The 27993-nt window shown below is 42.4% G+C and overlaps 2 protein-coding genes and 1 long non-coding RNA gene across 9 annotated transcripts in view; 2 read left to right on the top strand and 1 right to left on the bottom strand.

Annotated features, from left to right (window-relative positions):
* The first annotated feature begins 9 nt into the window (after positions 1–9).
* On the top strand, positions 10–13114 carry LOC129735353 (uncharacterized). Its single transcript, XR_008730884.1, has 3 exons — positions 10–924; positions 1025–1095; positions 12999–13114. It is a non-coding gene; the product is annotated as an uncharacterized LOC129735353 (long non-coding RNA).
* On the bottom strand, positions 8466–15813 carry CGGBP1 (CGG triplet repeat binding protein 1). Of its 6 annotated transcripts, none has more exons than XM_055701999.1 (2): positions 15741–15813; positions 8466–13220 (listed from the first exon to the last, which is right to left on the bottom strand). In XM_055701999.1, the coding sequence occupies exon 2, from the start codon at positions 13186–13188 to the stop codon at positions 12685–12687; it is 504 nt and encodes a 167-aa protein (XP_055557974.1). In that variant the 5' UTR covers positions 13189–13220; positions 15741–15813; the 3' UTR covers positions 8466–12684. The 6 variants fall into 6 exon arrangements, with proteins under 6 accessions (XP_055557974.1, XP_055557973.1, XP_055557975.1 ...); XM_055701998.1 differs by having other exon boundaries at positions 15653–15774; XM_055702000.1 differs by having other exon boundaries at positions 15737–15756.
* Positions 15814–16285: 472 nt separating this feature from the next.
* Positions 16286–27993, top strand: part of ZNF654 (zinc finger protein 654) — a 36070-nt gene continuing 24362 nt past the window's right edge. Inside the window, exons 1-2 of one of the 2 annotated variants that reach the window (XM_055701639.1) lie at positions 16286–16452; positions 27718–27863. In XM_055701639.1, coding sequence (XP_055557614.1) covers positions 16321–16452; positions 27718–27863 — 278 coding nt within the window. In that variant the 5' untranslated portion in view covers positions 16286–16320. Of the gene's footprint in view, positions 16453–27717; positions 27864–27993 lie in introns of those variants that run through there. The other variant, XM_055701640.1, reaches the window with a different exon arrangement.

The raw sequence follows: 27993 nt of genomic DNA, 5'->3' as shown, positions 1-27993 counted from the left end.
CCTTGAATGATTTGGGCTTTAGGTTTTCGAATTTTTACTAGGAAGGAACCTGGTCCTTGGTAAATGTTGTTAGTCATCAGGCTGGGGACCTTCTAGAACAATAGCATCAGAAAGATGAGGGAATCAAAGTTCAACTTTTTTCTTAGGCTTTGAGAAATTCTTAGTTTGAACTATTTTGTTCAACTTCAAGAACTACAAAACTGGGCTAGAGAAAGCCTTTTCCTATAATCCAGCCTTTTTTTCTTCTACTAATTAAGTATAGGAATTCACAATGAACATGCCCTGAAATTCCTAATTAACCTTTCCTCTCTCTCTCAAATCACACCTCACTTGCAAGAAAATTTAAGTGGATCAAAACCAGTGGAGAAAATCCTTTTAAACCCCAAAATATTTGGGACCTTTTTTTGTAAAGAATAGTATATTTCAGGCAAACTTTAAAAATATCTTTCGCAGATTTCTTGCAAAGGCCATTTGGCAGGAATAGGTGTCAGTGAAGATTTGGGATTAAGTAACAATGTAAACTGTAGTATCCTAGACTAGGAGGGATTTTTTTTTAAGAAGGAGAAAAAAATTCAGTACACCTGATAATGAGAGAGAACCTTTCGTATTCATTGGTTGTCGCTAGAAAGACAAACATGAAATAAACTTAATGAATGAGCACCAACGTGGCTGGGCGTGCTTCTCTGTGCCAGTGCATCTTTTTTTCTGTCTGCTGCCTCCTGTGGCTTATGAGAAGTCAATGGTAGAGACGCCGTCAGCCAAGCATATTCTGTACGTGCAAGTGCTTTCCGAGCTAGATTTAGTTAAACACCATTCTGAGCTGAGACCAGAACCAGTTACAAGGTCCTGTGCAGGGTCTTCAGTGTTCAGTGTCACACACATGGGGGGTCATGATGGATACCTGAATGTGCAGCTTGCAAGGAGGTACAAGGACCTGTACCACGCAGGAGCTTCAACACCTGGGAGCATCAAACTTGCGCCCCTCAGCAAGGGTCAGGCTGACTAAAATCCCATTTTCTTTCAGATCGCTGGAGTGTGTTCCTGCACCGGCTGCAGCCAGCCAGGCTCCGCTGTGCCAGGAATTAGCTCACGCAGGTAAGGAAAATCTACCAGGGTAAGGGCTTCAACAGAAAGTGTGTATCCCATAACTTGTGCAATAAGGAAAGACCCATGGGAATACTTTCCTCTACCAAAAAAAAAAAATATTTCTCATTCTTATGTTCTAGAAAGCATAGTCATCTTAAGCAAACAAGGGAGGTTTAATGGAGATACCTTTCCCTTTACCTAACTCAACCCATTAGTAGGAAAATAATAGCTAAAAATTGAGCCTTCTAATCTTTGAATTATAAATGAAGTTCGTCCATGTATTAATGAACTATGCTGAAGGACGCAGAGGGGTGATTGTGTGAGGGACTGAGCACAGGCAGGCTTGAAGCGAACAGAAATCATCATTCGCTTTTAGCAGAAAAGAAGAAGCCTCTGGTTAGGGTACGAAGGAGGTTGTCAGGTCTAATACACCCCCTTCAGAAGCGTGTTAGTTTATCCGTTTGAAAATCAAGTGTAAAGCACTCCAGTAGCCTCCGTGAGCTCAGATCACACCCTCACTAGGAAACAGCTGCATTTGACATGACAATTCATGTCTTTTAAACTAAACACTTGAGTTTCCCTTCCCAGGCAGATGCTCTGAATGCTTGCTTAACCTTTCTGATTAGTATTAATAATGGGTTTTATGCGTAAAAACAAGGAGTGTCAAAAGACGCTATAGATGTGCAGAGCTAGTCACACATGTCAACTGGGCTTCATATAGCCAAATCGTTTGTGTAATTTTAGCAGTGCCTTATAACAAGTGTTACTCTGATCAGTTTATCAGTTGACATATCTGAAATGTATCAACAGCAGCTGAGTACATGCACTGCAGCAGCTGTTCTCCTTTCTGTCTGCCTGCCTGCCTTCCAATGTCAACACAGTCTCCTGTATGATATTAGCAGGGAAGAACTTGAAACAAAATAATCTCATTAAGCAAAACGAAGTAAAAATATCAGGGGTATACTGGGCACAGTGTAGTCATCACATCAGTCTAAATCGGGAGCACCTCTCTGTTTAAAAACTGTTGAGATTCAGAGTTGAAAGGATGATGAAAACTAGGCGAGGTTAAGCTAAATAATTGAAGGTACACTTATGTGCTAAGGATAATTTGACTGCAAACGGTACCTAGCTCAGAGCTAGTGGGATTCCCCGATTTCAAGCAAAGGCTTGAATGCTACCAAATCCCTTGAAGGCAGAATCTTTGGCTACAAAGCAAGATGGATTTGGTCCCCAAGTGACAGAGTTCTGGTCTAGACAGTTACTGAGTATTTGCCAGTTCTTATCACTGTCATCCTCTTCAATCAAACAGAAGTATCTGATATGGTAATAAAATAAGACACATTATCTCCAAGGTACACTGAGCAGTGCTTTGGTTTCCATTCTGCCCCCCGCAATGTTTCATAACTACAGACAGGTTGAATTATAAGACCGTATCTTACCGCAAAGTTGACAGTTGCTCCGAGCCAGCGTTACTAGAAGGAGGTACGGCAATATCCCTTTTATCAACATGCCGGCAGGAGCCTTCGTTCTGTGGGCATGGTAGAGAGAAGAGGTTTGAGAAGTGCAGTTCGGATGGCCTCTTGCAGCCTGTCAGGTTTACCTGGGGTGTACATCTGATCTGATTCCGGTTTTTTTGAGTTCTTCAGAGAGACAGTGCCGAAAGGGGCAGGGAAGCATCTGCAAAAATCCGATGGGTTACACAGCTCTCTCTTTCAGTGTGGTTGAAACGTGAACCGTCATTTCACATCATCTCAGAACCCCTCTGCGATTCAAGGCAGAACACCTTTCACCTTTCTCTGGCTCCCCTTACAGTGTAGCAAACAGAACTGCAGATTTTATTTATTTATGTATTTATTTTTAAGTTGCTTCTGCATTTAAAGTTTTGATTTTCCAAGCAGCGATATAGCAGAGAAGGGATGCACGACAGTATTTTAAAGTTGTTTGGTCCTTGTGTATTACTTTAAACATTAACAAATTAAGAAGCTGAACAAATTCACTATTCTCAAGCTGGTAGATGTCAGAAACAATGTGTCTGAATGGTCTTAATTTGCCTTAGAATAATTTAAAATAATCTGCACTATAAAAGATGATTTCTTCTACTATTTAGTCCTTATAACATAAGGCCAAGTAATTTGGGTCTGGATTTTGTGGGTTCTTTTTCAGCATGTCCTCAGCATAATTTTCCCCCCTAAATATTTCTAAAACGCTGAACCATTTAGCAGAACCTTTCCCAAAAATTCTACCAATAGAGTTTCTTCATAAAGTCAGAACTAAGGTTGAACAGAACCTTTGTACATGACAGTTATCTCTTCTTCTTATAATTCAAATCCAGCAACCACAAATAAGAGTCCAGAAAAGAAATGAATGCAGTTTTGTAATGCTAAGTTAAAATGGGGGAGGTTTAGACTTGACATTAGGAAACATTTCTTTGCCAACAGGGTAGCCAAGCCCTGGAACAGGCTTCCTCGCGGTCGATGCCCCAAGCCGGCCAGTGTTTAAGAGCCACGTGGACAATGCCCCTGATAACTTGTGGTCGGGGCAGTTGGACTACGTGGCTGTTGTAGATGCCTTCCAGCTGAACTATTTATTCTAAATATTTCAAGCTTTCTATACAAAATATATGCATATTAAGCTCTAACCAAAATCTAAATTATCAGGATTTTTCCAAAGTACCGTTTTGAAGAAAATAATTGAACAGCTTTCCAAAATTTCATGGTTGGAAGCATCTGGCTAAGTGTGTGATGGTCAGGGGAATCGTACTGATATCTGGGAGAAACTGAAAGCCTTACAAAAATTACAGTCCAGCCTAAAAGGGAAATATTTCTGAAAGGCAACTCCTTGAGTATAACTGCACACACAGCACCTTCCACTTGGGACAAAGTACTAGTACCGCAGGTTGTATTTCTGTAGAATGAAGACATCTAGTGGCTGAATGCAAAGCTAGCTTAGATAATAAAATTGATCTTTCAGGGATGCGTTTCCCGGCAGTGTACTTTCTGCTTGTCTTGTTGTTGTGTCACCCAAAGCTCATGCCAGGAATTCAAGAGCAGTTGGTTATTATTAATAATCTCTGTATTCTTATTACAAGAACTGGTTTGGGCTGAGTCCGTTGCTACTCACTGAAGCTTTTTAGTAAGACAAGGTTTTGTCTGTTCTCTATGGTGGTTCGAGATCGGCTTCCTAGGCGGGTAATTCCTCGTTGGAAGTTTTGTGGAAGTGTTTGGAACTCTAAGACAGGTACTGTCATACATTGACCTTTTGAGAGAGGCAAGGTGGGTCACAGCAGCAGGACGGAGCGTGTATTCGCTGTCCATATACTGTATGAGGCTTGCGAGGATTCTTCACTTTGTATTTTTAGTAGGAAATATCTTGGACACCCATCTGTATTTTGGAGCCCCTTTCTTAAATAGACTTTGGCAAATGTGACTTCTACTATCGCTGCTAACACTTCATTCCTTCATCTCCTTTCTGCTTAGGAGTAGGGTTGTTGTGGGGGTGCTTTTGGGTGGGTTTCTTTTTGAGAACATGCCTGAAGATGGCAAAGAATCTGAGTTTTTCATATTTTCTTGTTAAGACTATATTACCTCCTTGAGACATTCCTGGGAGCTTTCCTCTTTTTGTGATATTACTAAGTTATGATATCTCTTAGATCTCCAAGTGGCAACTTGCAACCTGATTTTTTGAGATAATTGGTCCCTGAATTTGAGACACTAAAATATTCTAGTTTTCCTTTGAAAGCATATTTCAAAGGATAGCAGATACTAATTAAATCACTATTTAAAAGGAAGGAACGAGAGTCCCAATCTAAAACTGTGTAACTAGGAGAGGGAGGAACGTATGCTTTTCATTCAAGACTAGGTATCATTTGAAGATGGCAGGAAAAGATGTCACTAGATGGCTCTGATTGCCACCACCTGCAGAAACTCAGCAACTTCTTTGCTAGAGGTAAATCAGACCTCAGCTGAACCCTAATAGACACCCAGCACTTAAAGAACTAAAAGAATTAAATGCAATTCAAACACGACAATTGTCACAGTTCTGTGGGTGTGGGATACTATTTTTGGGAAGAGGCTCTAAAAATATGGAGTAAAATTTGGACCTGAAGATTGCAGTTAATAGAAGCTTTCTTCACCTGATGCAGTCAGCTTTGTCACATCTGCTGCTTCTTTACTGAGTGCAAGCAGGGGAAAAAAAACCCAAAATAACGAATCTATGCAATGTTCCTTCTGTTCCACCTCAGTTTTCCTTCTGACAAGACGAAGGTTGTGTTTTGGGCTTGCATTTTCCCTGTCTGGAGGTGGTTAGGCAGTGGGCTCTGACCACAGGGAGACACGGGGTTTAGCTAGCAGGCTCCAGTAAGACTGCTGAAAATTGCCTTCGTAACACTACAAGATTTAATATCTGAAAGGAACAACAGCGGTTTAGTCTCCCAACGTGCTCCTTGCCTGTCGCTCCCACCAGCAGCTTGTGGGAGCATGGGGGGGGGTGACCCCCGCAGCCCGTTCTCACGCCTGACTACAGTGACTCCCTGCTAAAGCAGAGATCAGCTACTTCGTTTCTACGCAAGCCCTTTCCTTTTTCAGGATATGAGATTCTCTGCATCTCCCTGCTTTTTTTTTCCTGGGCGATTTCAGTGTAGCGAGATGAGCTAAGCTTTGTTAAATCAAAGAACACATCTTGAAGCAGGTGCTGAAGCACAGACTGAGCACCGACCTGGATGCTCGTGCAAGAAGTGTCGGTTCACTCAGTGCAGAGTTGGTAAGGAATCTGTTCAGCCAGGGGTTTGCTGTATATAAAACATTAAGTGTAAGCATGGGTATTTTAGTTAATTTGATTCCCCTTATGGTAACGACAGGCTTTAGAAATAAGGGGAGGGAGGAAGCAATTTAAAGCTAATTACAAAAGAATTAAGGTAAGGAGGTCTCATTTCCTGCAGTGAAATCTAATACTGAATTTGGGAGCTATTCTGTGCACTGAAGGACAGATTAAAAAAAAAAAAAAAAAAAAAAACAAACCAAAAAAACCCAAAACTCCACACACTTCAGGCAAACCAATATACAAAAAAACCCTAAGAACCTCTAAAGCTCCTAATTATTTTTCTCCCAGCTTTGACCTGAACCGCTGAATTATACCCTCTCTCCACTACATTGCTGTAAGCTACTCTGTAGGTTAGGAGAAAATGCAAGATTTCCTTATTTTCCTCAGGGACACAGTAGTTCTTATTGAACAGAAGGATCAGACAGGAGGAAAAGATAGAAGTACCCACTGAAAGGCAGTAGAAATGTCCTAATGAATGTGCAGATTACTTTAGGGTGCTCGTGGGGTATGTATAGCATGAGCGTACCGGTCATTGCACTGCGTTTAAGTAATCCCCTGCCTTTCCCTCCCCTTCCTGTGCACTACTAGGCAGAAGACGACACACAGAGAGTGCTAAGTGCTTAGATACATCTAAAACACGAATAAATCTACACTGCTTGTGGTTGGTTGCCTCAGCTGAACGCGGGCTTTGTGTACCAACTGAAACCAGTAGCGTTCCTCGCATCCTCCTCCAGGTCTGGGGGAAATCTTACAGCAAAATAGATGGGGTTTAGTCAGACTGGATCTTCAAATGTTTCTGGCTTCTGAAACCGAAAGTGAGCGTGGAGTTAGGGCACTTAGAAGCTAAACTTGGACCAAAACAGCTATTCAACAATTGGTTATCATTTCTGATTTAGACTTCTTTTTTTATTTTATAGGATGGAACTGTATTAAGCATACTAAATAGGTAACACTTAGCTTCAGGGGTGACGCTGGTCTTGGGGCCTGAGGGCCTTGACGCTCTGTCAAGCCTGAGGGCCAGCTGCGGTAGCTCTCCGCAGCCTGTCTCAGAGCCTGCACCTTGCTACCTGCTTTTCAGTATGAAAAGAGGTGGCCTCTGCCACCAGAAGACCCACAAATACAAAACTCCTTGTAAAGAAAGTGGTGTGAGGGTGGGATTTCCCTCCCCTGCCCTAAGCAGAACTGCCACAGATTGTCTATCCTCCAGCCTCTGCTATCCAGCCTATGTAAATGCAAATGTCAGACTTCATTATCAGTATAGATGTGGCCTAAAAGCAGTTATGTACACTTCATCCTACTGCGTCTTGAGTAGGGGTTAAATGGTGTGATTCCGTCAGGAAAGTAAAATGTCATCGTTAAGAACTTAGCATGGCCTAAATGCTACACTTTAAATATGTACTTCACCCGATCCTGCATCACCTTCCACACAAATCCTTACTGGTGTGCTGATTTTACCAGTACACATAAGCTGTTTCAGAGAAGAATAGCCCACACAAGAAAACTTTACAAAAGGGTATGTCTATTTCTATTCTGGTTTTCCATTCGACAAAGCAACTTGATCTTAATGTGCTGTGATCTAAAAGTAATAATGATTAATAAATTTGAGTCAAGCGGTTGCACAAGTTTATCTGTGATCCATCGTGAGATGTCACGTCAGATAAGAATTCAGGAAAAGAAATGTGTCAACAATCAACCTACACTTGATAATTTTGACAGGCTGATAGTATTTGCTCAATTTTCATGAAGTCCCTAAGGGAGACAGAGAGGAAACTGTGATCTTTCTGCAGATAGTTTGGAAAGACCCGATTCTTCCACATTGCAGAAGCCCTTCCTGAAAGCGTTAGGGAGCTGGCACGATCCTATACCTACACATCCCTTACCGCAATATCAAAATGCGTAACAATTATTTCACTTGGTGTTCACTTGCAACAGAAGGCATAACCAGGGAATTTCTGTCACCGTGAAGAAAGTCACGCACCTGACAGGAAGCAGGAGTTCTGTATAACCAGTCCAGAAACAGACTTCAGTGTGATTGTACAGACACACCAACAAACTGCTTCAACATATAGCTTGATACTACCTTAAACTACAACAGCAGCATGTAGATACTTTAATTTTTCCTGTCACTATCCATTTCTGCTATCTTACATTACCATTATATGTTAATGTTCTTTATCCGCTTTCTTGGCAAAATAAGAGATCATCCATAAAGTCTATGAAAAAGGAATTCATTTATTTTTTTTAAAAAAAGAACCATTTTTCCATTACCAAGTGAAAACTTTACAAAGTAAAGTATTTCTCTCCCAATAATATTTTCATATAAAAACTTAAATCACCTAGTCTGTTCTTACTGTTCTAACAGGAAGTTTTGTGGCACTGCAGGACCCAGGTATTTTCAGTCTCACTCCAGTATCTAATCATAAGTTCTCCACTTCTTTAAAAAGAACCATTTCTGTGGTCACTTACCATCAGCAAAACATCCCTACCACCAGTCCAAAAATAAAGCATCTTCACTAGCCCAAAAGAGACTAAACTCTAATAGCATTATTACAGTGAGAAGCTTTGTTAAAAAAAAATTTATTTTGAAAGTTAGACACAACCTTAAAATTGTACAAAGACAACAAGCACTCAAATTACACAAAGAGTTAGCAGTGAGTACAATGTGAACACAACAACAGTGAGTCTTGCCTCTGTTTATATGTAAATATAAATAGAGATTATCCTTGCCAAACTTCCAGCTTTTTTTTTTTTATTTTTTTCCTGAAAACCAGCTCATTATGCTGCAAAACCTAGCAGGAAGCATTTCACTGTTCAGTTCAACAGAATTGCTAAAAGGGGCTCTGGCTAAAAATAGTCCTTCTATCATGAGAATATCCCATACTTTGCAGAACCAAGCTTCTCTCTCAATTGAAAAACAGCTTTCCCTTTCCTTATGTCAAATGTTTCATCTCCTCTAGGGACCTGTCAAATTACAGGCTTCAAAGTGCTTTAAAATACTAGAACTTGTTCATGTTTTTTTTCAAGAACATGCAAGCTGAAACTAACGTGCATACAAGTAAGTAGTAACAAAACAGAGAATGTTCCTGTTTGTATTTTACTCTTTGTAAGTGTTGTTCCAACAAAAGCATTTCGGAGTAATTTTAGCTGTGAGTTGGCTAAACTAATATAAGTACATGATCAGAGAAGAAAATATTTATTTCTTTTTTTTTTTTTTATATTACATTTAGAGCTTCAAATATATTAAGAAAACCACCTGGCAAAAAGCATCCCTTATAGCTTGTCCCTAGATACGTATGTAAAATGAAAAGCAGAAGACATTGCTACCATCCTCCCTTGTGAGAGTACTTTTTACAGGAAATACACCGAAAAAATAATGCAGTGTTCTTGCAGGACAAAGGAAAACACCATGGAGACTGTTAAACAACTTAATCACAGCCTCTGTTCTAGGAATTAGTTATTACTTAGGCTTTTATATACCAGAAAACTTCTGTTGTAAATCTTCCCTAAGGTCAACAGCAACTGAACAAAGGTTATGCTTCATCCAACTATAGCCACGCTGGCAAAATCATGCTTTGAATTTGCGTGTTTGCAGGACTCTGTTCCAAGACTGAGTGGAACCATTTTTACTGTGTAATAATAATAATAATGTGTTACTGTCCTGTTGACGATTTGGGTTACGTCCATGAATACAAACTCACTTACTCATTATTCTTTCTAGATGTCCTGCAAGTGCTTTACTTTTCATTGGTTTACTCCATGATGAATATTTGTTGCAATGGATAAGTATCTTGATTTTCAAAAAGCTTGAAAAGCATCATGGTGCTTTCTTTTTTTTTTTAAAACAAAATTGTCCTATTATTAAGACACCAGTGTCCTACAAGCTGCTGTGCATTGGAATTAAGTCAGTTCCATTCAAAATCCTGATGACCAATTTTTGCTTCCAAATCGTTATGAGTTGGCAGTGTATGGCTACACTGATAAGGTTCCTCACCAGGCTTACACCCTCTGCAGTAATTGTGCATAAAAACTAAATTGGTACTAGAATAATTACTGAATATACTTACAGAATTGTATTAATTCTGTAAATTGAGGCTCTGTACACTGACTGCTTTATACATACAGTAAGCTTTTTAGAAATTAAGCGTCCTAATACTGCTTTGCCTTATTGAAAACAACTGATTTTCTTTTTTATAAAAGCTGCTGATGTTGCTAACTTGCATTTTTATGTAAAACCATATAAGTGAAAGTAATGTGATTTTTTTTTTCAGTTGTGCAAGAGCTATTTAATGTTACCATTAAGCTTTTCCAAATGTCTGTCAGTTTGTCAGTCAAAGGAAAACCACACAGCACTGAATCCTATATAAAATGGTTATGGGGTGCAGCCTGCAAAATCCCACATCAACAACTGAGCTAACTAGCCCAAATTCATACCTTCCAGTCATACCATCTTCTCTAGGTGATTTTGTTTAATGGAAGCCTGTTTTCTCAATACTTCATTATTTCCTATTTGCTTCAACACTAAGATAGCATTTCCAAGGTAAAAAAATAATAATAAAAAATTGAAGCAAGGATGCTGTTTCACTGTAAAGAAACAGCAGCTGTAAAAGAACATTTTCAGTTATTGTCAGGACAGAAAAAGGCTGTTGGCAGTGTACCTTTCACTTGGCTTAAGAATGTTTGTAAAACTGTTCTAGCCCAAGGCAGTTCATCATCTTCTGAGGTAAACCAAGCATCTGCAATAGCAAGCAATATTTTGGAAGGCATGTTTTGATATCTAGAATTAGAGAAAAAAAAATACTACCGTTATTTGTGTCTGAAGTTCTAAACCAGCAACCAGTATCATTGGCAGGATTGCTATGACTGCATGGAGTCCCGCTAGCTTCAACAGGGCCCAAAGGTGCAGCAGTGTCCCGAGTACCCACGTACTGGTAAACATGGGTACACAACCTTCTGCTTTTTAGTTCTGTGCATTTACTCAAGCAGGTCTCGCGGCAGAAGGCTACAAGACATGGTTATAAATGTAACACAAGTGCATTTCCATAGAAGCTAATTGCACAAAAACCAGTCGTTATTAAGTATGCAAGTCTCTCTCAATCCAGCAAAAGAGACTGCTCTAGAAATAGCTAGGGAAATAGCTACAGAAACAAAACAAGAAGGTTATTTTGTCTGGTTTTAGCAATTACTTAGTATTGCTGTAAGTATTTGGAATAAAAGAAATATTGAGAAACAGATACTGTGAAAATCTACTGGGGAAAGGAAGCTGAACAGAATTGGCTCCGCCTGACGGAGTTAAAGCATGCTTACACCACTGTGTCCACTGAGTGGAGGATTTCTGTGTCGCTAGAAGATGCTTGGCACCTTCCTGAACCCAAAGCACCTCAAGGAAAACTAGAGCAGATCTAGAGCAGGCAGAAGTTGGTCATATTCCAGCACTTCGCACAATGCTCCCTCATGCCATTCAAAAACTTCGTAGAGCACTTAACATCGAGGGTACTATTTGGCATAATAATTTGGAATAGCTCAGTAATAGTTTTCTAGATTTTGGAGAGGGTAACACATCACTGAAATTCTTCAGTGTCTCCATTTTACTTTTTGCCAGTCCAATAGATGTGGCCTTGGCACAGAGTAAGAAATTCAGTCCAGGTCTGTAATTCCAGTATAGCTTCAAAGTATACATCATTTCCTATTTGCGCTTACAGGTGCTGAACAGCCTTTGCAGCAACTATTTTGAAAACTATTTCAGTCACCTGACCTCCCCTGACTCAGAGGCTGAGGACAAAGCCAGAGATGTAGAGGACCTTCAGGGAAAGGTGGAGGAGACTCTTCTCCTGCGCACTGTGAAAAAGCTTTCCCAGCTCCACAATTTAGTGCCTCCCCCACCCCCAATTTAGATTTAGCATTCTGTGCCCTGCTAGTAAGAAAAAAAGCATTAATCCTCTCTACTAAGATCTTGGTCCAATATAAGTTTCACTTGCCAACAGCTGCACAGCAAACCACGCTTGCTTACTGGTTTGTCTACTCAGCTTTCAAAAGATTGTCTCCGAAACTGAAGGGGACATGTCAAACTGAGACAACGAAAACAGCGATTTTAAAAAAGCAGGCATGGTAAATCTGCAGAACTCCTAGTGTTGTGAGAATAGCGGAGTTCAGAGGTCAATAGAAGAGACCAGCTATTTAAGCTACATAATGAATACATCCACAGTTGCACCAAATAGGACAAGAGTACTGTAGAAGAAAAAACGATTCCCGTTTTAGAATGTAAACCGAACTTGAATAGGAATTTGCAACAATCCTCCCCCAACAAAGCGCTTATGTTTTAACGAACCATTCTACAGCTTCTTGTATTTCAAATGTGCAGCACTTCTTCTTGGTGACTCACAGACAGGATACTGGACAAAGCAATCAGCTGACATGATTAACAATCCCTATTGCATCATCTTCCTCGTGTATGCAGACATCCAGTCTAGGTAAGGGAGGTCCTCCATCCAAGTGCCTTTTCCTCAGCGTCAGTCACAGCTGGACTGAACACGGATAAGCTGTATGCCAGGTATGTTCCCTACATTCATCATGAGTTCTACATCAATGTAGCTTTGAAGTCTACAGCAGGGTTAGCAACAGTCTGTGGCATACCGCTAAGTTCACAAACAGATTGTCATTTCTACAATAATACAAAATAGCTTGTAAAACCAGTATGTAACACTGTATATATGCATGAATATAAAAATAAACCACACCATCAATATGTAAAACTTCACAACAATGATTAAAACAGTTTTATTCTCAACGATCTTCAGTATTGATGAGTTGGTTCTCATTGTCATACCCGTCAGGCAGGTATGCTTTCCTTAGTTGGTCTGACTTGGGTATGGAACTGCCGTTCTTGACGTAGCGGGAGAGGAAGGCTCGCACAGATGGATGATCAGCCTTCTCAAGTGGAATATTAGCTTCCAGGCACATTTTCACAAAGTCCTGGATGACGCTGGTTTTCTCTGTCTGAGCAGTACTGTTGCACTGAAGGGAGGCAGTCAGAGTCCTTTGCTTCTTCCTGATGTTCTGTTCTTCAAACTCTGCCTTTCGCTTTGTGTGTGTTTTAGACTTGAGGTGGTCATTGATCGCAGACTTGCGGACGTGATTCAGAACCACATTGCAGGAAGTACAGAAGAGTTTTCCTCCGTCTTCGTGCAGCTCGCTGCCAAACTCAGTTACGCGATCCTGGGGAGTTACGTACAAAGCAGTCTTCGAGCGGTTACGTGACGGAGCGGACTTCACTCCAAATCGTTCCATTGCTGCCTTCAATCAACTTTACCACCTGAAAGCTTAAAAAAAAAAATATTAAAAAATTGCTGTTTAAGTATGCTAATGTTTTCAACCAAACAGCTGGTTTGCAGTCTAGTCAATATCCAATACAGCGCTTGTTGACATCAAAAAGATAATTATATATAAAATACAAATATGAAACCATTATTGAAAGGCTCTTCATCTTGAAGTCCAAAGAACTTAGGAGACTGAAGTTCCTCACGGGTCAGAGTAAACCACTTTTTAGTTTCTACAGCTACAAAGCTCAGCAGAACCCTCAAAACTGAATCTGTTCATCACTGAAAGTCAAATAGAAAGGCTTTTGGCTTTTTGTTGGAGACAGTTTTTATCCTTTACTCTTTAGCATTAAGGGTATTTTCTTCTTGGTATTTTCAACATACTTGACAGTTTCTTAGTTAAGTTGAGTCAGTATTTTTCTGTTTACTTCCTGAAAATGTGTATTAATTCTGTTAGCAAAAGCCTAGCTGTCCAAGTATCAGGCAAGGCAGCCATTACTGTCACTTACAAAAGCTGGGGGGGAATGACAGACAGATGACCTAAAACCAACAAACCAAAAAACGTGACCTAAACCTGAGCTTTGTCAGTACTCATTTGGAAACACCCCTCCCTTTTGCACCATCTCAAACCACCAATATTAGATTGGGTCTCAACTCAAGAGTCAAAAGCAAATCATTTTGTCATTGCAACTAGAGACTGCTGAAACAGCCTAATGTAAACAGAAAATTACATATGTTTCAATGCAAAGTAAGAACCTGTGTTTTCAAAGAGACAGCTTCTCTGGGCAAGAGAGCCAGACACTTTGTAACATCACCCTGAATGACACTATGTGACCAAAGTTTGCAATAACCTAGTCAAGCCATCTTAAAATCAAACAGGACCTATGTCTTTTTCTGTTGTTAAGAAATGGAATAGCTGGTATAAATCTCAGCCAAGATATTTTAAGTCCTTTTGAAGGTAAAGCTGAAGTCAAGAAACAGGTCTGTTCAGGTTTGAGGTTTTCTGGGCAAAATGAATGGTCATTACATTAACTACCCACTCCCTTAACAAAAAAAGGGGCAACAGGTGTTTCTTAAAAATCTATTTTGGCAAATACCTGGAGGAAATATAATAGGTTCCCTGGGCATTTACTCATGGACAACTTTCAAGAATTTTGCAGTGCCTGTGCTTACAAGGCAGACTGAGAGATCGGAATGCCTGTAGGTGTGAGCTGCCTCTAAAAGACCAGAACTTCCCAATTAACAGTAAGTTGAGCTTGTCCAGCTCTAAGGACCGAAGGGAGTTTCTGCTGTCCAGAATGCCTTTTGCTTTGTCTGGAAATAAAGGAACAGTAACTCAGTCTTCAAAATTGTCTTAAAGTCTTCAAAATTTCCTTAAAGTTATGCTAAGATATGTCAACCTTCTGAGAAAAAGGAGATGAATATCTTGCCATTAGCTCCTTTCCTAGTTTGTTTTTTACACTATCCAATACTTTCCAGAACTGTAAGCCTTGACTGATACCACATAAAACTACAGACTAAGAAAACATCTTTTTTCGGCACCAATTCCATTCTTTTTGTTGTTTTATGCAATTGATCCCCGCGAGCTTTCCTGAAATCAAGCGGAAACCAAGTCTAAACCTAACATTAACCTGTTGCTTAGGCTTCTGAGACGTCAAAACACGTTTGCACTCGTGCTGTAACAAAACCCGTAGGAACTCCTTGAGCAGTACAGCCACCGAAACACAGGATCTCTGCTGGGTTTTGTTTGGGTTTGTGGGTTTTTTTGTCTCAAGTTTCGACGTGGATTTCGATGCCTACCGGTGCCTGGACTGCTTGTGGGCTCGGGAGTGCCGGGGAAGGCGGGGTGCAGCCCGGGGGGCCCGGACAGCTGCCCGCGGCACCCCCGCTCGGCGCTGCAGCCGGGCCAGCGGCGGGAGCCGGGCAGGGCGGAGCGCCCGCCGTGCCTGCAGCGTGCCGCCGGCCGCGGGGCCGCCACGGGTGTACGGGACGGCCGGCGGGCCCCACAGCGCCTCAGGGTAGGCGAAAAACAAGCGCTGGGCAGCACCCTGCCAGCGGGGCGCCCGCAAGCGAGGCAGCGGCTCCCCGCGGGCTCAGGCACCGGATTGCCGGCGCCATTTAACCCCTGCGGGCCCCTGAGGGGCGGCCCCGCCTCTCCCCCTCACTCGCCCCGCGGGGGGCTGAGGGCCCGGCCCCCGGCGCCGCACCCCGGGCCTCGCTCCCCGCCGCGGCGGCAGGCAGGTGCGGGCCCTCCCGCCGCACGGCCCGCCCTGACACGGCTAGGCACGGGGGTAGGCTTCCGCGGCAAGAGCCGGGAGGCGCCGCCGCCAGCTCCCGCAGCCCCCTCCCGCCCCCGGGACCCCGCAGGCGGCAGAGAAGGGGCCCCGCCGAGGCAGCGCCGCCCGCCCCGCCCGCCCCACGCCGGGCGCCGTTACCCGCTCCGGCCGCGCGGCCTCCCCCGCACCCCGCCGCCGCTCCTCCGCTGGGCCCCGCGCCGCGCCGCAGCCAGACGGACCTACCCACCCTGGCGGCCGCGGTAGGCGGGACCTAGCAACCCGCCTAGCAACCGCCGCGCCCGCCCGCCGCCCGCCTCTTGCCCGCCGCCACATAGCGGCCGAGCGGGAGCAAGCCCTCCCTGATTGGTTTTCCCAGCCTAAGAGCACGGAGATGGGCGGCTATTTTGCCCAATTAGAAGTGGGGGGCGGGTGTAAGTGCCGTGATAGAGGCGCCCTCCGGCCAGTCACAGCACGGGAGGGAGACGGCGGCGTCTAGCGGACGGGGGCTTCGGCCAGTCGTCGACGGGAGGCGGTGGAAGGCGGTGTAACAGACGGGGTGAGTAGCCAATAGCAAGAGGGGGGCAAAGTAACGAGAAGACTTTTGCGCCAATCGAAGAACACTTTGGTGGGGCCGGGTGAAAGGGAGGAGCCAAAGGTCACCGGCGAGTTCCCTCGCCGCTGTCCGTTGATCGACATGCCGGCTGGCCCAATAGGAGCGCGGGGGGTGGGCGTGGCCGGACGTGAGGTGGCGGGGAGGGGGCTGCCCCTTCCGGCGGGGCGGGGCGGGGCGGGGGGGTGCTCGGTACGCGCAGGGCGGCCGGAGCAGCATGGCGGAAGACGAGAGCGATCAGGAGTCGGAGCGGCTCAGTGAGGAGCTGGAGGCGCTGGTGACGCCGGGCCTCCCGGCCGGGCTGCCGGCCCTCCTCAACAGCCAGTATTACTGCCGCCGCTTCTGCCAGGTGAGTGCCGCCCCGCCCCCCCGGCCCGCTCCTCGCCCCTCCCCCCCGCGGGTGGGGGTGGGCCGCGGCGGGCTCGGGGGTCCCCCCGCTGTGGCTCGGGGGTTCCCCCGGTGCGGCGGGGAGGGGGCACGCCGCGGGGCCGAGGCCGCTACCCCTCAGCACTCGTCGGGGCCGGGGTTCGGGCCGCTCCCCGGCGTCCTGGGGTCAGTGCCGGGGCAGGGCTCGGCGGGGTCAGTGGGGGAGGGGACCCGCTCCCCGGCTCTGGGGCGGGGCGGAGGAACGGCGGCGCTGGCTGCTAGGCGGCGGGGGGCTGCCGCCGGGTGCCGCCGGCCCGGCCTGGGGGGAGGGTGGAGGCCGGGACTGGCAGGGAGGCCTGTGTGGGGGAGGGGAGGGACGGCGCCTCCTGGAGCGGGGGTGGGGGCGGGCGAGGAGGAGTGGGGGGCGCTGCGGGCGGGTGGTCCCGCCGGTGCTGGTGGGCGCCGCCGCTCCGGGGTCGGCGGACCGGGACACGTGCGGTGCCGCCGGGGGCGGCGGTGCTGCGGGCAAAACAATTCCGGGTGGCTTTGCCTGGGCTGGGCAGCCGGGCGGGGGGGCGGGCGGGCCTCGGGAACAGCTCTCGTAGCGGTTGCTGAATTACACCAGGGTGGTGTGGTTTGTTGGGGGTTATTTATTTATTTTTTCCCCTTCGGAAAGCAGCGTTTCTTCATGCGGGCCCGGAATTCTCGTGCTCTTTGCAGCCCCTTTATCTGTGCCTTGCAGAGGAAAGAGCACCAACAGGTTGCTTCCCAAGTTGCGTTCATTAGCAGGTGTTGATGAACCATTAGTTATGCCGGGTGGATTTCAGCCACTCTACTTGCTGTTTTCCGAGGCAGACTAGCGGTGTTTTGCATGCCATTACTTCATTTCATCGACTTCTTGGCTGCTTCCCTCGCCACGCCGATTGTTTTCTTCCATTTAAATAAACGTGTTTTCATGTTCTTATTTTGTTCATCCTGTTTTACTGTTCAATGAAATATTTCTTTGAAATATTATCTACTGTAATAAATGATACCAATCATCTCGGGTGGCATACTGTCAGTAAGTCCATAGGTTGCTTTTTGGGTTTATCGTTCCTTTTTATATTTTCTTCTGTTCAGCGATTTCTCTAAACTTAATATGTGTGAAAAAAATTGTGAAGCCAGTAAAAGAAGTGAATGTTTGGGGAATTATAGTGTAAACTACAGTTGTAAGAAATCATAATCATATTTGATAAAATTGGCATGTCGCTAAGATGTTTGCTTCTCCTGAACACAGAGCTTCATCTTAGATTTTTGTAGCTACGTTTACTGTGTGTTGAATTCATTGTGTTAAAGAGGAACTGTGGGCACGGTGATAGCTTCATAGCTAGGAGTTAGTAAGGAACAGACGAGGATGAGATCAGGGAAGGAATTTTCCTATAAAATAGTTGTATAACAGTTATTACTAGTAGAGTAACTAAGTCGTTTGACCTTGACTTCTCCTGCAGTTTCTTTTGTGTAGCAAGATTGCCAAGCCCTCTCCCCTACTTTGTTTTGCTTCGAGTTTATGAACTCTCCACATGGGCAGCCAATGTTCTGAGTATATAAAGGGCTCTGTTTCTTTTCTTTTAAGTTTTCTTTTTAATAATGCATAGTTTAAATAATCCCGATGAAAGTGAGTTAATATATTAACACTTTGTCTCCAGGGATATTTTTAAAAAAAAAAAATTGGTCTGGTGTGATCCACAGTCATGTGCTCACTCAAAATATAGTCTTCCATGTTTTGTTTAAACATGTTTTTTAGTAATGGATTCTTCTACTGATTTAATTATATAAATACAAGTTCTTAACTGGTGTAGTGTACTCGTATGAAAAGCTAGTAGCTGTGTGACAGTGGTGGTTTGACAACAAATGAAGTTGTGCATGCTCTACATTAGCGCATTTACCCTCACGAGACTGACAGCGGTGCAATTATACTGGTCTATATATACCTGTACATACAGACAGCTGACCGGCCCTCAGCCTATTTAATAAGTGATGAAGCATACTTAAATTTCTTCTTCAGAAAGTATCATGAAGCTTAGGTCACCTCTTTCTCATAACATGTGTTGTAAAAAAACCCCTCACCTAAATGACTTTATGAGAGTTTAGCTTCCCTTCCCGCCCCCCCCCCCCCCCCCCCCACATTTTTAGTGCAACTCTTCCCTTCAGCTCTAGTTTTTTCAGAGCCTATTGCTTTGTACATTTCTATCCACATCTTCTGAACGTCGTGTTTGGCTGTTGTGCAGATCAAGCCTCTCCACCTCATTCCAGTCCACACTGGTAACACAATTTTGCTTGTCTTAATGGTTGTTTGGCATTTCTAAATGTCAGAGTTCACATCCTATGTTCCTGGTTTTGTGTCAAAAGTTGAACAGCAGTTGTAGAAATTGTTGCTTAGTGATAATACTGTGAGTCTGAACTACCCCAAAGAAACATTTTTATTTTCTGGATAACCGCCTATTGAAATAACATGGCTGTGCTTCAGTCATAGTGATGAAGCTTGGTGTCAGCTGAAAAGAATATCGTTTAGATTGCTTATAGTTATGCTGCTGTGTGAAGTGTACACACATCCACATCTCTGTAAGGGCTACAGGAAAAATGAAGCAAAGTGTAAAGCCTTTTTGGTCTGTAGATAGAAGCACAAAGACCACTTCACTGGTTGTAAAGAGTAAGAGAGTAGCTTAGACCTTGAGAAGCAGTGGCATACGCATGTCTTTCATCCTTGAAATGTGTTAGGTAAAATGTTGCTGTAAACAGCCAGATTCAATGCTCTTGAGGCCTGGAGTATTTCAGCTGAACCTCTCAGACAGTAGATTAAGTAACAGTTACAAAAGGTGGATTAGCAGAGTGTTTTCCTTAAATATATCTGTAATCACAGTTTCATGTACAAGATGAGGTTGGAACGTGGAGTCTCTAAATCCGCGTGTAGTTCCTGGGATCTGTTTTTGTGTTGTAGGTGTGCATGCTTATACAGAGTCATTACAGCCTGAATCTTCTAAGGCAAAGTGGAATAAAACTTATTCTTTTCTTAGATTGGTATTTAAGATTGATGACATGAGGGAAACAAAAATCAAGATTTCTGTGGTTGGGAATGAAAAGAGACAGTTGGAAGATAAGTGCCCAGCTTATGTATCTCATCAGCTGTTTCTATGTTACTTACTAAAAACTGCTGATCTGGCATTTCTTCTTATTTGTGAAGTTTGCCACGTATTGAAACCACTCAGACATTGGGAAAAGTGTCTACTGTTCTCAGCTTTGGCAAGCAAAAGAGCAAGGCGTCTAACTACTTCGTAGGTTTAAACCCATTTGAAAGGTGGTACCTAGCAGAAACCCCGTCAAGCCTAAACATTTGGAAGAGCTTCATGAGTTTCAACTTGTTACATGCAGGATTTGGAATTCTGTCATGAGATTCCTCAGGGACCGGAGCCATTGAGTGATTCCTATGTGAGTGAAATACAAATGATGGAGGGAGGAGAAATTAGCGTAGATGGTAACTTTTTGGTATGAGTGTGGGAGGGGGGGGAGAACTTTTCTAAGTAGAAGGTTGACTTTCCAAATTTACTTGATTTGGAAACAGACCTTGACAGTGAGCTGGAGAATGTAAGTAGTTTATACTTTGTTGCACTTGAAGTGGGTATACTTTTCTCAGCTAGCTTGAAATTGCATTTTCTCTTCAGAATCTTTTCTCATAACACTGAGTACTATCAAAATACTACAACTTACTCCCAGCACTTCTGTAGTTGTCCACATGGCTGCATAACTGTACAAGATGTTAATTTATGTTTTTCAGTACTGACAGAAACAAACACTCTGATCTAAAGTGCCAAGGTAATACTGTGAGGGGTGACCACTACTCGATCTACTCTTACTGTGGCATCAGCTTATGGCCTCCCAGTATGATTTAACTTCTTGAAATAAAGATTACCTAGTCTGCTTACATTAATCGGTGGTATCTTGAGTCACCGCCGGAAAAATAATTCTTGGGTTTATGAACCCTAAAGCCAAGAAGTAAAATAGAGTAACACACTAGAAAAGATAGTGATTTCTGGATTTATTTTAGTGGAGTTAAAAAGAAAAATACATGGATGTATGACTCAATTGTTGTCTGCCTTGCTTGGTGGGGATGAAGGTAGAAAAATATGCCAGTCTCTGAATGTTTGTGCTTCTGATTTTGGGATTGTTACGTTTTTGCACTTTTTGTAATATGCTTAAATTTGAAAGTACTTGCTTTTGACTCTTTACTTTGAACTTCAGGTCAATAGTTAAGCTGCGTTTACATTTAAAAAAAACCCACCAAACCCAAACAACCCAAACAAACTCAGAACACCAAAACGGAAAGCCCCACAAACAAACCTTTTGGTTATGCTAGACTTTTCTTTTATTACATTTTGGACCTTTGGGCTCTATATTTGATTTTCTTACACTGTTTTAAAGTTTAGCTCATATGACTACTAGCAGTGGAAAGTGATCTCTTAAATTTCTTTGAAGCTTATTTATTTCCTTCATTTTCTCTCTACCTTCAGAATCTGTAATTTTTAACCACCTGTTTTCTCTTGTAGCATTTGTGGTGTTCTAAGGGTTTTGTTTTGTGGTTTGGTTGGTTGTTTTTTTTTTTTTTGTATCTTCCTGAATAAAGATGTTTATACCTGTTAGTTGCTCAAATTTTGGGAGCCTGGTTGGAAGTCACTCTTGACTTACTTGGCTGACATTGGTTTTAAATGTGTGAAGACTTGCAAAGGGCCAGCTATGCTTTACAGTAACTAAATTTACCTGTGTATCAAAGAATGCCATAACTACCTGAAAAGTTTTAAATTTAAAATTCTACCTGTCATTGTGTCCTCTATTTAATGGGACTTTTTTCCATGCATGGCTGGTGAAAACAAGCATATTCAATTTGCTAGACAGCAGTTTAGTATTGTGCTGTTTCAGATTCAAATGAAGTTCAGGTTTGAAAGGAAATCCTTACAAATTAGCTGTGGCAAGCACCAGGTCCTTTTTACTCCCAAACTGAAAACAAAAGTTGTGAGGGTTAGGTTCTGTGGAGGATTACCTGTCTGCAAAGAAAGGGTGGCCTGGATTAGGTAGGTGGTGGTACTCTTTCCTTTGACACTTGATGGGAAGCCTGATAAGCCACTATCATGCAAGAGGAGGTTGTGGTATTTGTGGAGCGCTTGGCTGGTTTTGGTCAGCCTCTTGGAGAATTCACTATAGTAGTGGATTTGCAGCCTCATTATCGGCAGATAGGTGCTTTGAAGGAGACAGTCTTCAGTGTTCTTGTTTTGTCATTAACATTATGAAGTCTTTTCTTATTCACATACTCGTTTCTCCCTTCATACCAGCTTCTCAGGTTTTGTGCCTACTGTTCTTTAGCTTTGCCCTGAGAAATTGTGTCCATCTTTTAAAAAAGTGGGAATAAGGAGTTACTATAAAAGTTACACAAATGTACAAATGCATTTTGGAACTTTTTTGTTTCACGCTTTCAAGCTTCTTAGGGTTGCTACTTCTCCAGTTTTTAATGCCTTGTCTCAAAGTCTGGCTTTTTTTATGAAAATAAGCTTTCCCTTTTGCTTGGCAAAATACATCAAGATTGTAATGTACAAAGGAGTTGCAGATTGAATGATGCTTCTGTAGCAAAGTTTGATAGCCTTGCTACACGGGCTTTTTCAAGTTAGAGAAAACACACTTCTTGCAGTAGGTAATACAAAAATAAAGTTGTGTCCTTTTGGGTAGTAGTTGTTCAGATGAGGGAAGGAATTGTAATTTTTATATGAAAAGCATTTAAAGTTTTTTACTAAAATTTCTGATGTTGTGGACATAGGTATTAATGTGTGGATTCACAAGGTTGTCAGTTCTCTTCCATATATGATTTAAACAATTCTTTAAACAATTCTTTAAATTAGTTGACAGAGAGGCGCTAATCAAAAGATGAGGAGAAATATTACTGCTTTTCAATGTAAATTTTTATCTTTCAGTCATAAAATCTTACACGGGGACATTCATTACAGTGCTGCAAGTAGCCCAAATGGCTTTTGTAGAATTAATATATACTTTTCACTTTTGTACAAGTGACAGACTGTAAATATGTATGGAAACTGGCTGTCTGGGTAGCTAAATGTAATGGGTGTATGGAACCTCGGCTTAGATATTATTTCTGCCTGGAGCAGGCTGATGAAATGGATGAGATTTTGGCGATTGGGGGGGGGGGGGGGGGGAGCATTTAGCTTTAAGGGGTAGAGCTTTGGCAGAAACTTGTCTTGTAGGATGTGTCATGCTGTTGCTGGGTGATGTTTTTCTCTTTTGCCAGAAGTGTGATTATGTTTGGTTACTCCTTATGTAATATTCACATGTGAATTGCAGTAAAGCCTTTGCTTACTTTTAAAATTTTTTTTAATTACACTATATAAAAACATTTAAAACATTACTTAATAGATACAAGTTTAATGTTATTTTGTAGGACTTCTCTCTGTTTGGGTAATGCAATCCTTTCTTGTGAAAGAACACAGCTTGTTTATATGCAGAAACAGATGAAAATGCTCATCATTCACTAAATAGGTTAAAAAGACAATAAAAAAAGGAGTGATTATTTCTTTGATGTTTCCAAGTACAGTAAAATTAGTGGTACTCAAGTTCGGTTCTAGAACTGAACTTTGGTATCCAAGCAGTTCTCTCTGGTACTTCTGCTAAACAGACAACCATGTTAGGTGTTGCTTTTAATTATGGTTTCTAGTTTTCAGGAGAGTTTTTTCTTTTTTTTTTTTTTTTTGAGCTTGGCATTTAAAATCCTTTTTGGTTCGTTCTGTTCTGTGACAATTGCTGTACTTGCCAAACTAGCTTTCTGTTTCTGAAAACTATAAACAGAAGTACTCACAGAATGGTTGTGGTTTTAATCGTGTGGTGATTTCCTTTACTGTTACATCTCACAAAATGTTATGGGAGTAACTTCATTTAAAATCTTAATTGTGGCAAAACTTTTAAATTGGTGGGGTTTGTTTCTTTTTGCTTTCTTGTTTTGTTGTGGGGAGGGACAGGAAAAGCTGTAGCAACTTCAGGCCTAGCGCTGCATAAAACATGTGTTTCTTGTGTCCTGCATATTTGCAATGCTGTTTTTCTTAAGTGTTTGGAATATTGTCAAATCACTTTAGATACTTATATTTAATCCCTTAAAATATATGTGTGGATTTCAGTCTGCACTGAATGAGGAAGGGGAGACAAAAGGCCCCACAGTCTCTTTCTTCATGGATGGTAGTAATTTAAAAGGTAAAGACAGATGGGGGAATGGTGGGTGGTGTGTCTTTATATGAAAATTGCACCTGAACAGAATTATTGACAGGAGGTTTTGCAGAAAGTCAAGTAAAAATGTCGCCTCCCTTCTGGTTTTCTGTCAAAGTGGCCTGTCCCTTGTCCAATACAAGTGCAATGTTATGTGCTTCTTGCTTGGCTGACTTCATTATATTGAAATTTGTGTGTGTGTTAAAAATGTGCTAATAAACATTAAGTTTACATGAAGCATTTAGGTTTTTTGTTTGGTTTGGGGATTCTTTTTAGTATAAACCTTTACCTATGTTCTGGTTTACAATCCTGTTTCAAAGCCTGGCATATTAAGTATTTCGGACAAAAAGTGTTAGTTTCTATTGTAGGAAAAGCTATTCAATGAGATCACTTAAAAACAGCAAGTGAAATATACATAGAATTGTAAAACAAACATATGTTACACCCCACCCCACTCACCCATATGAAATGTGTGTAGAGTGTGGTTTGGGATTTATTTTGTACTTAGTTGTGCTCCCCCTCTCCCCATCTTTTACTGTTAATTGTTGCAAATCTGCTGAGGGTTGACCAGTTTTAGCGGGTTTTGGTTTGGGGTTCCCCCCCCGCCCCCCCCTTTCACCCTGGGACTGATGAATGTGTGGTTTCGGGTATCCATACTCGGGGGGGGGGGGGGCGGCGTGGAAAGTATGCTGTTCATATTCTTTGTGACCATATTGGGGTGGGGAGGTTTGCTCGTTGCATTACAGTTTGGTTGCCGTGAATCTTTGGTGAATGCGTTGGAGTTGCAAACAACTGCCTAACTGAGACGGTGTGGCTGGTGTGGGGTCTTGCTTTCTGTGCATCTCTGGTACTTCTGTGGCAGGCCAGTTCAAAGAGTTGATGCAGACAGTGACTGATGGTTTTTTTTGGGAGAGGAGGCTGTTCTCTGCCAGTTAGTTCCTAAACTAGCTTTCTTTGGGTTCAGATGAGTGCAGTAGGTGCGCCAAGGGTAACTAGTAGGACTCTATAGGCCTTTGTGAAGTGTGGGCAGTAGGACTGCACCTTTCAGAGGCTGCAGTGTCTATTAATGTCAGCATGAGCCCTTGTTGTGTTGCTTTTGAATGCTGACTATTTGCAGAAGTGGCACACTGACATTGGGTCCAGAATCTTATCAGAAGTTCATATATGTCTAACCAAAGAGGGAGACAAGCAAATACAGTAACTTTCCCCTCTGACTGTTTTCAGTTCAGCTAATTTACTGTAGTTAGTAACTTTTGGTGGATGTCTTTTTCAGCTCCTGCAGTCTGTTTCAACTCATGTAGCCATTCGGCATCCAGAGCATCCCTTTAGTAAGGAGCTCCACAGCTTAAATGCACCCTGTGTGAAGAACTACCTCCTACAACTTATTTTGATCCTGCTTGCCAACTTTGTTTGGTGTCCCCCCTGCACTTGTCATTTCTTTCTGTGCAACTAACTAGGACGCTTCAGGTTGTATCCTCTACTTTGCATTTCTTGCCTTGCTTGCCCTTCTTCAAAGCTTGCTTTTTTTTTTTTTCCCCCCAGGCCTTCTGTATTGTCTTTTGAGAGAGGAATTTGTAGGCAGCACACCAGGCATGCAGTTTTATAGATGTGGGGATGTGCTATGTGTTTGAGCAGTTAATGCTCTGCTTTGTTTTGTCTTATTAGTCGCCTAATACTTGACTTGCTTTCTTGGCCATTGAAATGAGCTTTAAGGTGATTTTTCATTAAAACATCTGTCATAATAACAGTCTTTCTCTTGTGTGGCAATTGTCAGTTTGAAGGCCATCATGTTAATGTCACGTTTAGATTGTTTTGTTCCCCAAGTACCACTGCACTTGGCTCTGCTGAATTCCGTTGTGCACTGTCACAAGCTCTTTGCAATTAACACTTTACGCTAGCAAAAAAAACCCCACCAGTATCATCACAATATGTTGTCTCGTTGCTTGAAATAGTTCATGAACATATCTGTGTTGTGCCTTTCAGGTCAAAGTGTTGTGAAACACAGTGGTGGGAACTGATATTTTATTTCTACCTTTGTTTGATCATTTGGAGGCTAAAAGCACTTAAGGACGTTTGTTCTCTCTGTCTACTTTGGTTCTGATAAGGCTTTTGTGTTTTCCTATACAAGGGACCTTGTCTTTCGGAGAACTTGCAATAGATGTGTGTGGCAGTACTATTTTATAAAGTGTTTATTCTTCCTTTTAGGAGGAAGAGTATTTTACCTAGAAGTCTGCTAATTTTCTTCCAGTTGACCTAGATACTTGCTGTGTTAAGCTAACAGATTTTTCAAACAGGAGTTACTAGAATAAATTTGGTGGAAAGTCAAAATTACTTACAAAATATAAATCAGTCTTTGCTCTTGTTAGTGAGGAGAAAGTTACTGGTCCCGTTTTCAGTAACTGTTTTGCTTTGGAGCAGCTACAATCAAAATGTCAGAAATGGGACAGTGGCCTGTTCATGTTGCAGAGCCTTAAACAAAGTTAGGCATGCAGCTTTGGAACTAAAAATGTAGGCCACTTAAGCTGATTTATAAACCCTTTATTTAGTTCACGGGGAGTGAGACAATTCTAAATGGGATTCACAGACTTTTGAGTTAAAAAGAAATCCTGAAGAAGGACATATGTCTGATTTTTGGTTTAGTCTGTGCTGTGTGGGCCAGCCTGGCTCTTGAGATAGGTGGCCGGGTGTAACTAGAACTGGTGCTTCACAGCTTTCTTGAAGCCAGTTACTTGCTTCTTCCATGTGCTGTGGAGTGTTTTACAACATGGCTGGTGGCATGGTGTTTCCCCACGTGCTTCTCACCTTCTCAGATGTAGATCTCAGTTAGGTTTGCTCAGCTGGAGAAGAATGCCCTAGGCCCTGAAGTGTAACTGGTCCACTCTTCTGCTTATATTGAAGCTGTGCCATTATGATGAAGAAAATAAGGCAAGAGTAGGTGAGTAAAGGGACACAATGAGATAAGCTATGTGCCAGAGCAAGGAAAAAATACAGTTTTCAGTCTCTGCTTGGAGTACTGCATGAGTCACATCTTAGCTGTTGATTAAAGGAGGAGATGACCCAAAGCCCTTGGCCTTTTGCTTGCTGGGGGACTGCGGCATAGCTAGTCTGTCAGAATTGGTGGGTGCCTTTACAAACATCTGTTTTATGGCTGTGCTGCGTGCTGAACTCAGTGCTCCATGTTTTATTCGTGGAGTGCTCCAAACACACTGGGCCCTTCCGAGGACTTCAGTCTAAGGAGACCTGTGTAGAAATATCAGATGATGCTGGCTTATGAGCCTCCCAATGTGGTCATAGGCAGTGCCAGAAATTTCCATTTTTTAATACAAACAAGATTTGACTAGATGACTAGGCAAGGATTTTTCTCCATCAAAACCTATTTTTCACCTTCGTGTTTCTCCATAAATAGAGTTGCAGTCCCATAACTGTAGATCAGGGCATAATTGCCTTAGTTCCATCATAATGGATAAAAAGGGCCGAATTTACTTGTTTGATCAGGTAAGAAAGTGTGACTGGTATGTTTGTGCCTTTCTCTGCTGACATAAAGGCTAGAAGAATGCAGGCTGGTCATTCCCCTCTTTGAAAGTTTTAGGATGTAAAGTCTGGATATTGTTGTAGACTCTATAATTTGTGTCCTTTTGCAAAATTAAAAACTTGCGTTTAAGTGCAGTGTGTAATATCTAATGTGAAACTGTGTAAGAAAAAAAAGTATTTCCTGCTTTACCCTCTGAAAAGAAGAGTTGAAGGTCCTTTGTGGTATATCTTTTATAATGCAGGTCATAAAGCTTCTGTTTATTTTTTCAGTTTGATAGTGCAAACTGGTCAGGTTTTTTTGGTTGCAAACCCTACTTCTGAGGGAGAAGGAGGGGAGATAAGGCAGGTACAGTATTAACTACTTATTATTTCTGACTAAAGAGAATGTTTTCTGTTGTAATATATATTTCAATGTTTTTGTCATTAGGTTGTTGAAGACTATGCTGGAAGATGGCAGGTTCCTTTGCCTCAGCTTCAGGTGCTTCAGACAGCACTCTGTTGTTTCACGTCTGCCTGTGTATCATTCCCAGCTGAATGTGAGCACGTACAATACGTTTTGAGTAGCCTAGCTTTGTAAGTACATCTTAAATTTTTTTATTATGAGATAGACCGTGTCGCTTTTATAATGGTGATAGGGTCTCGGAGATTCTCAGAGTTTCTAAGAGTGGTTTTATCAGGTGATGTAGATACGCGGAACCAAGAA

The sequence above is a fragment of the Falco cherrug genome, chromosome 2, assembly GCF_023634085.1.
Source record: "Falco cherrug isolate bFalChe1 chromosome 2, bFalChe1.pri, whole genome shotgun sequence".
NCBI classification, from domain to species: domain Eukaryota; kingdom Metazoa; phylum Chordata; class Aves; order Falconiformes; family Falconidae; genus Falco; species Falco cherrug.
The sequence above is the reverse complement of the archived record's forward strand: the minus strand, read 5'-3'. Positions and strand labels throughout refer to the sequence as shown.

Bases quoted from the DNA above. Each gene is read 5' to 3' on its own strand.
- CGGBP1 (XM_055701999.1), bottom strand. From the start codon at position 13,188: ATGGAACGATTTGGAGTGAAGTCCGCTCCGTCACGTAACCGCTCGAAG.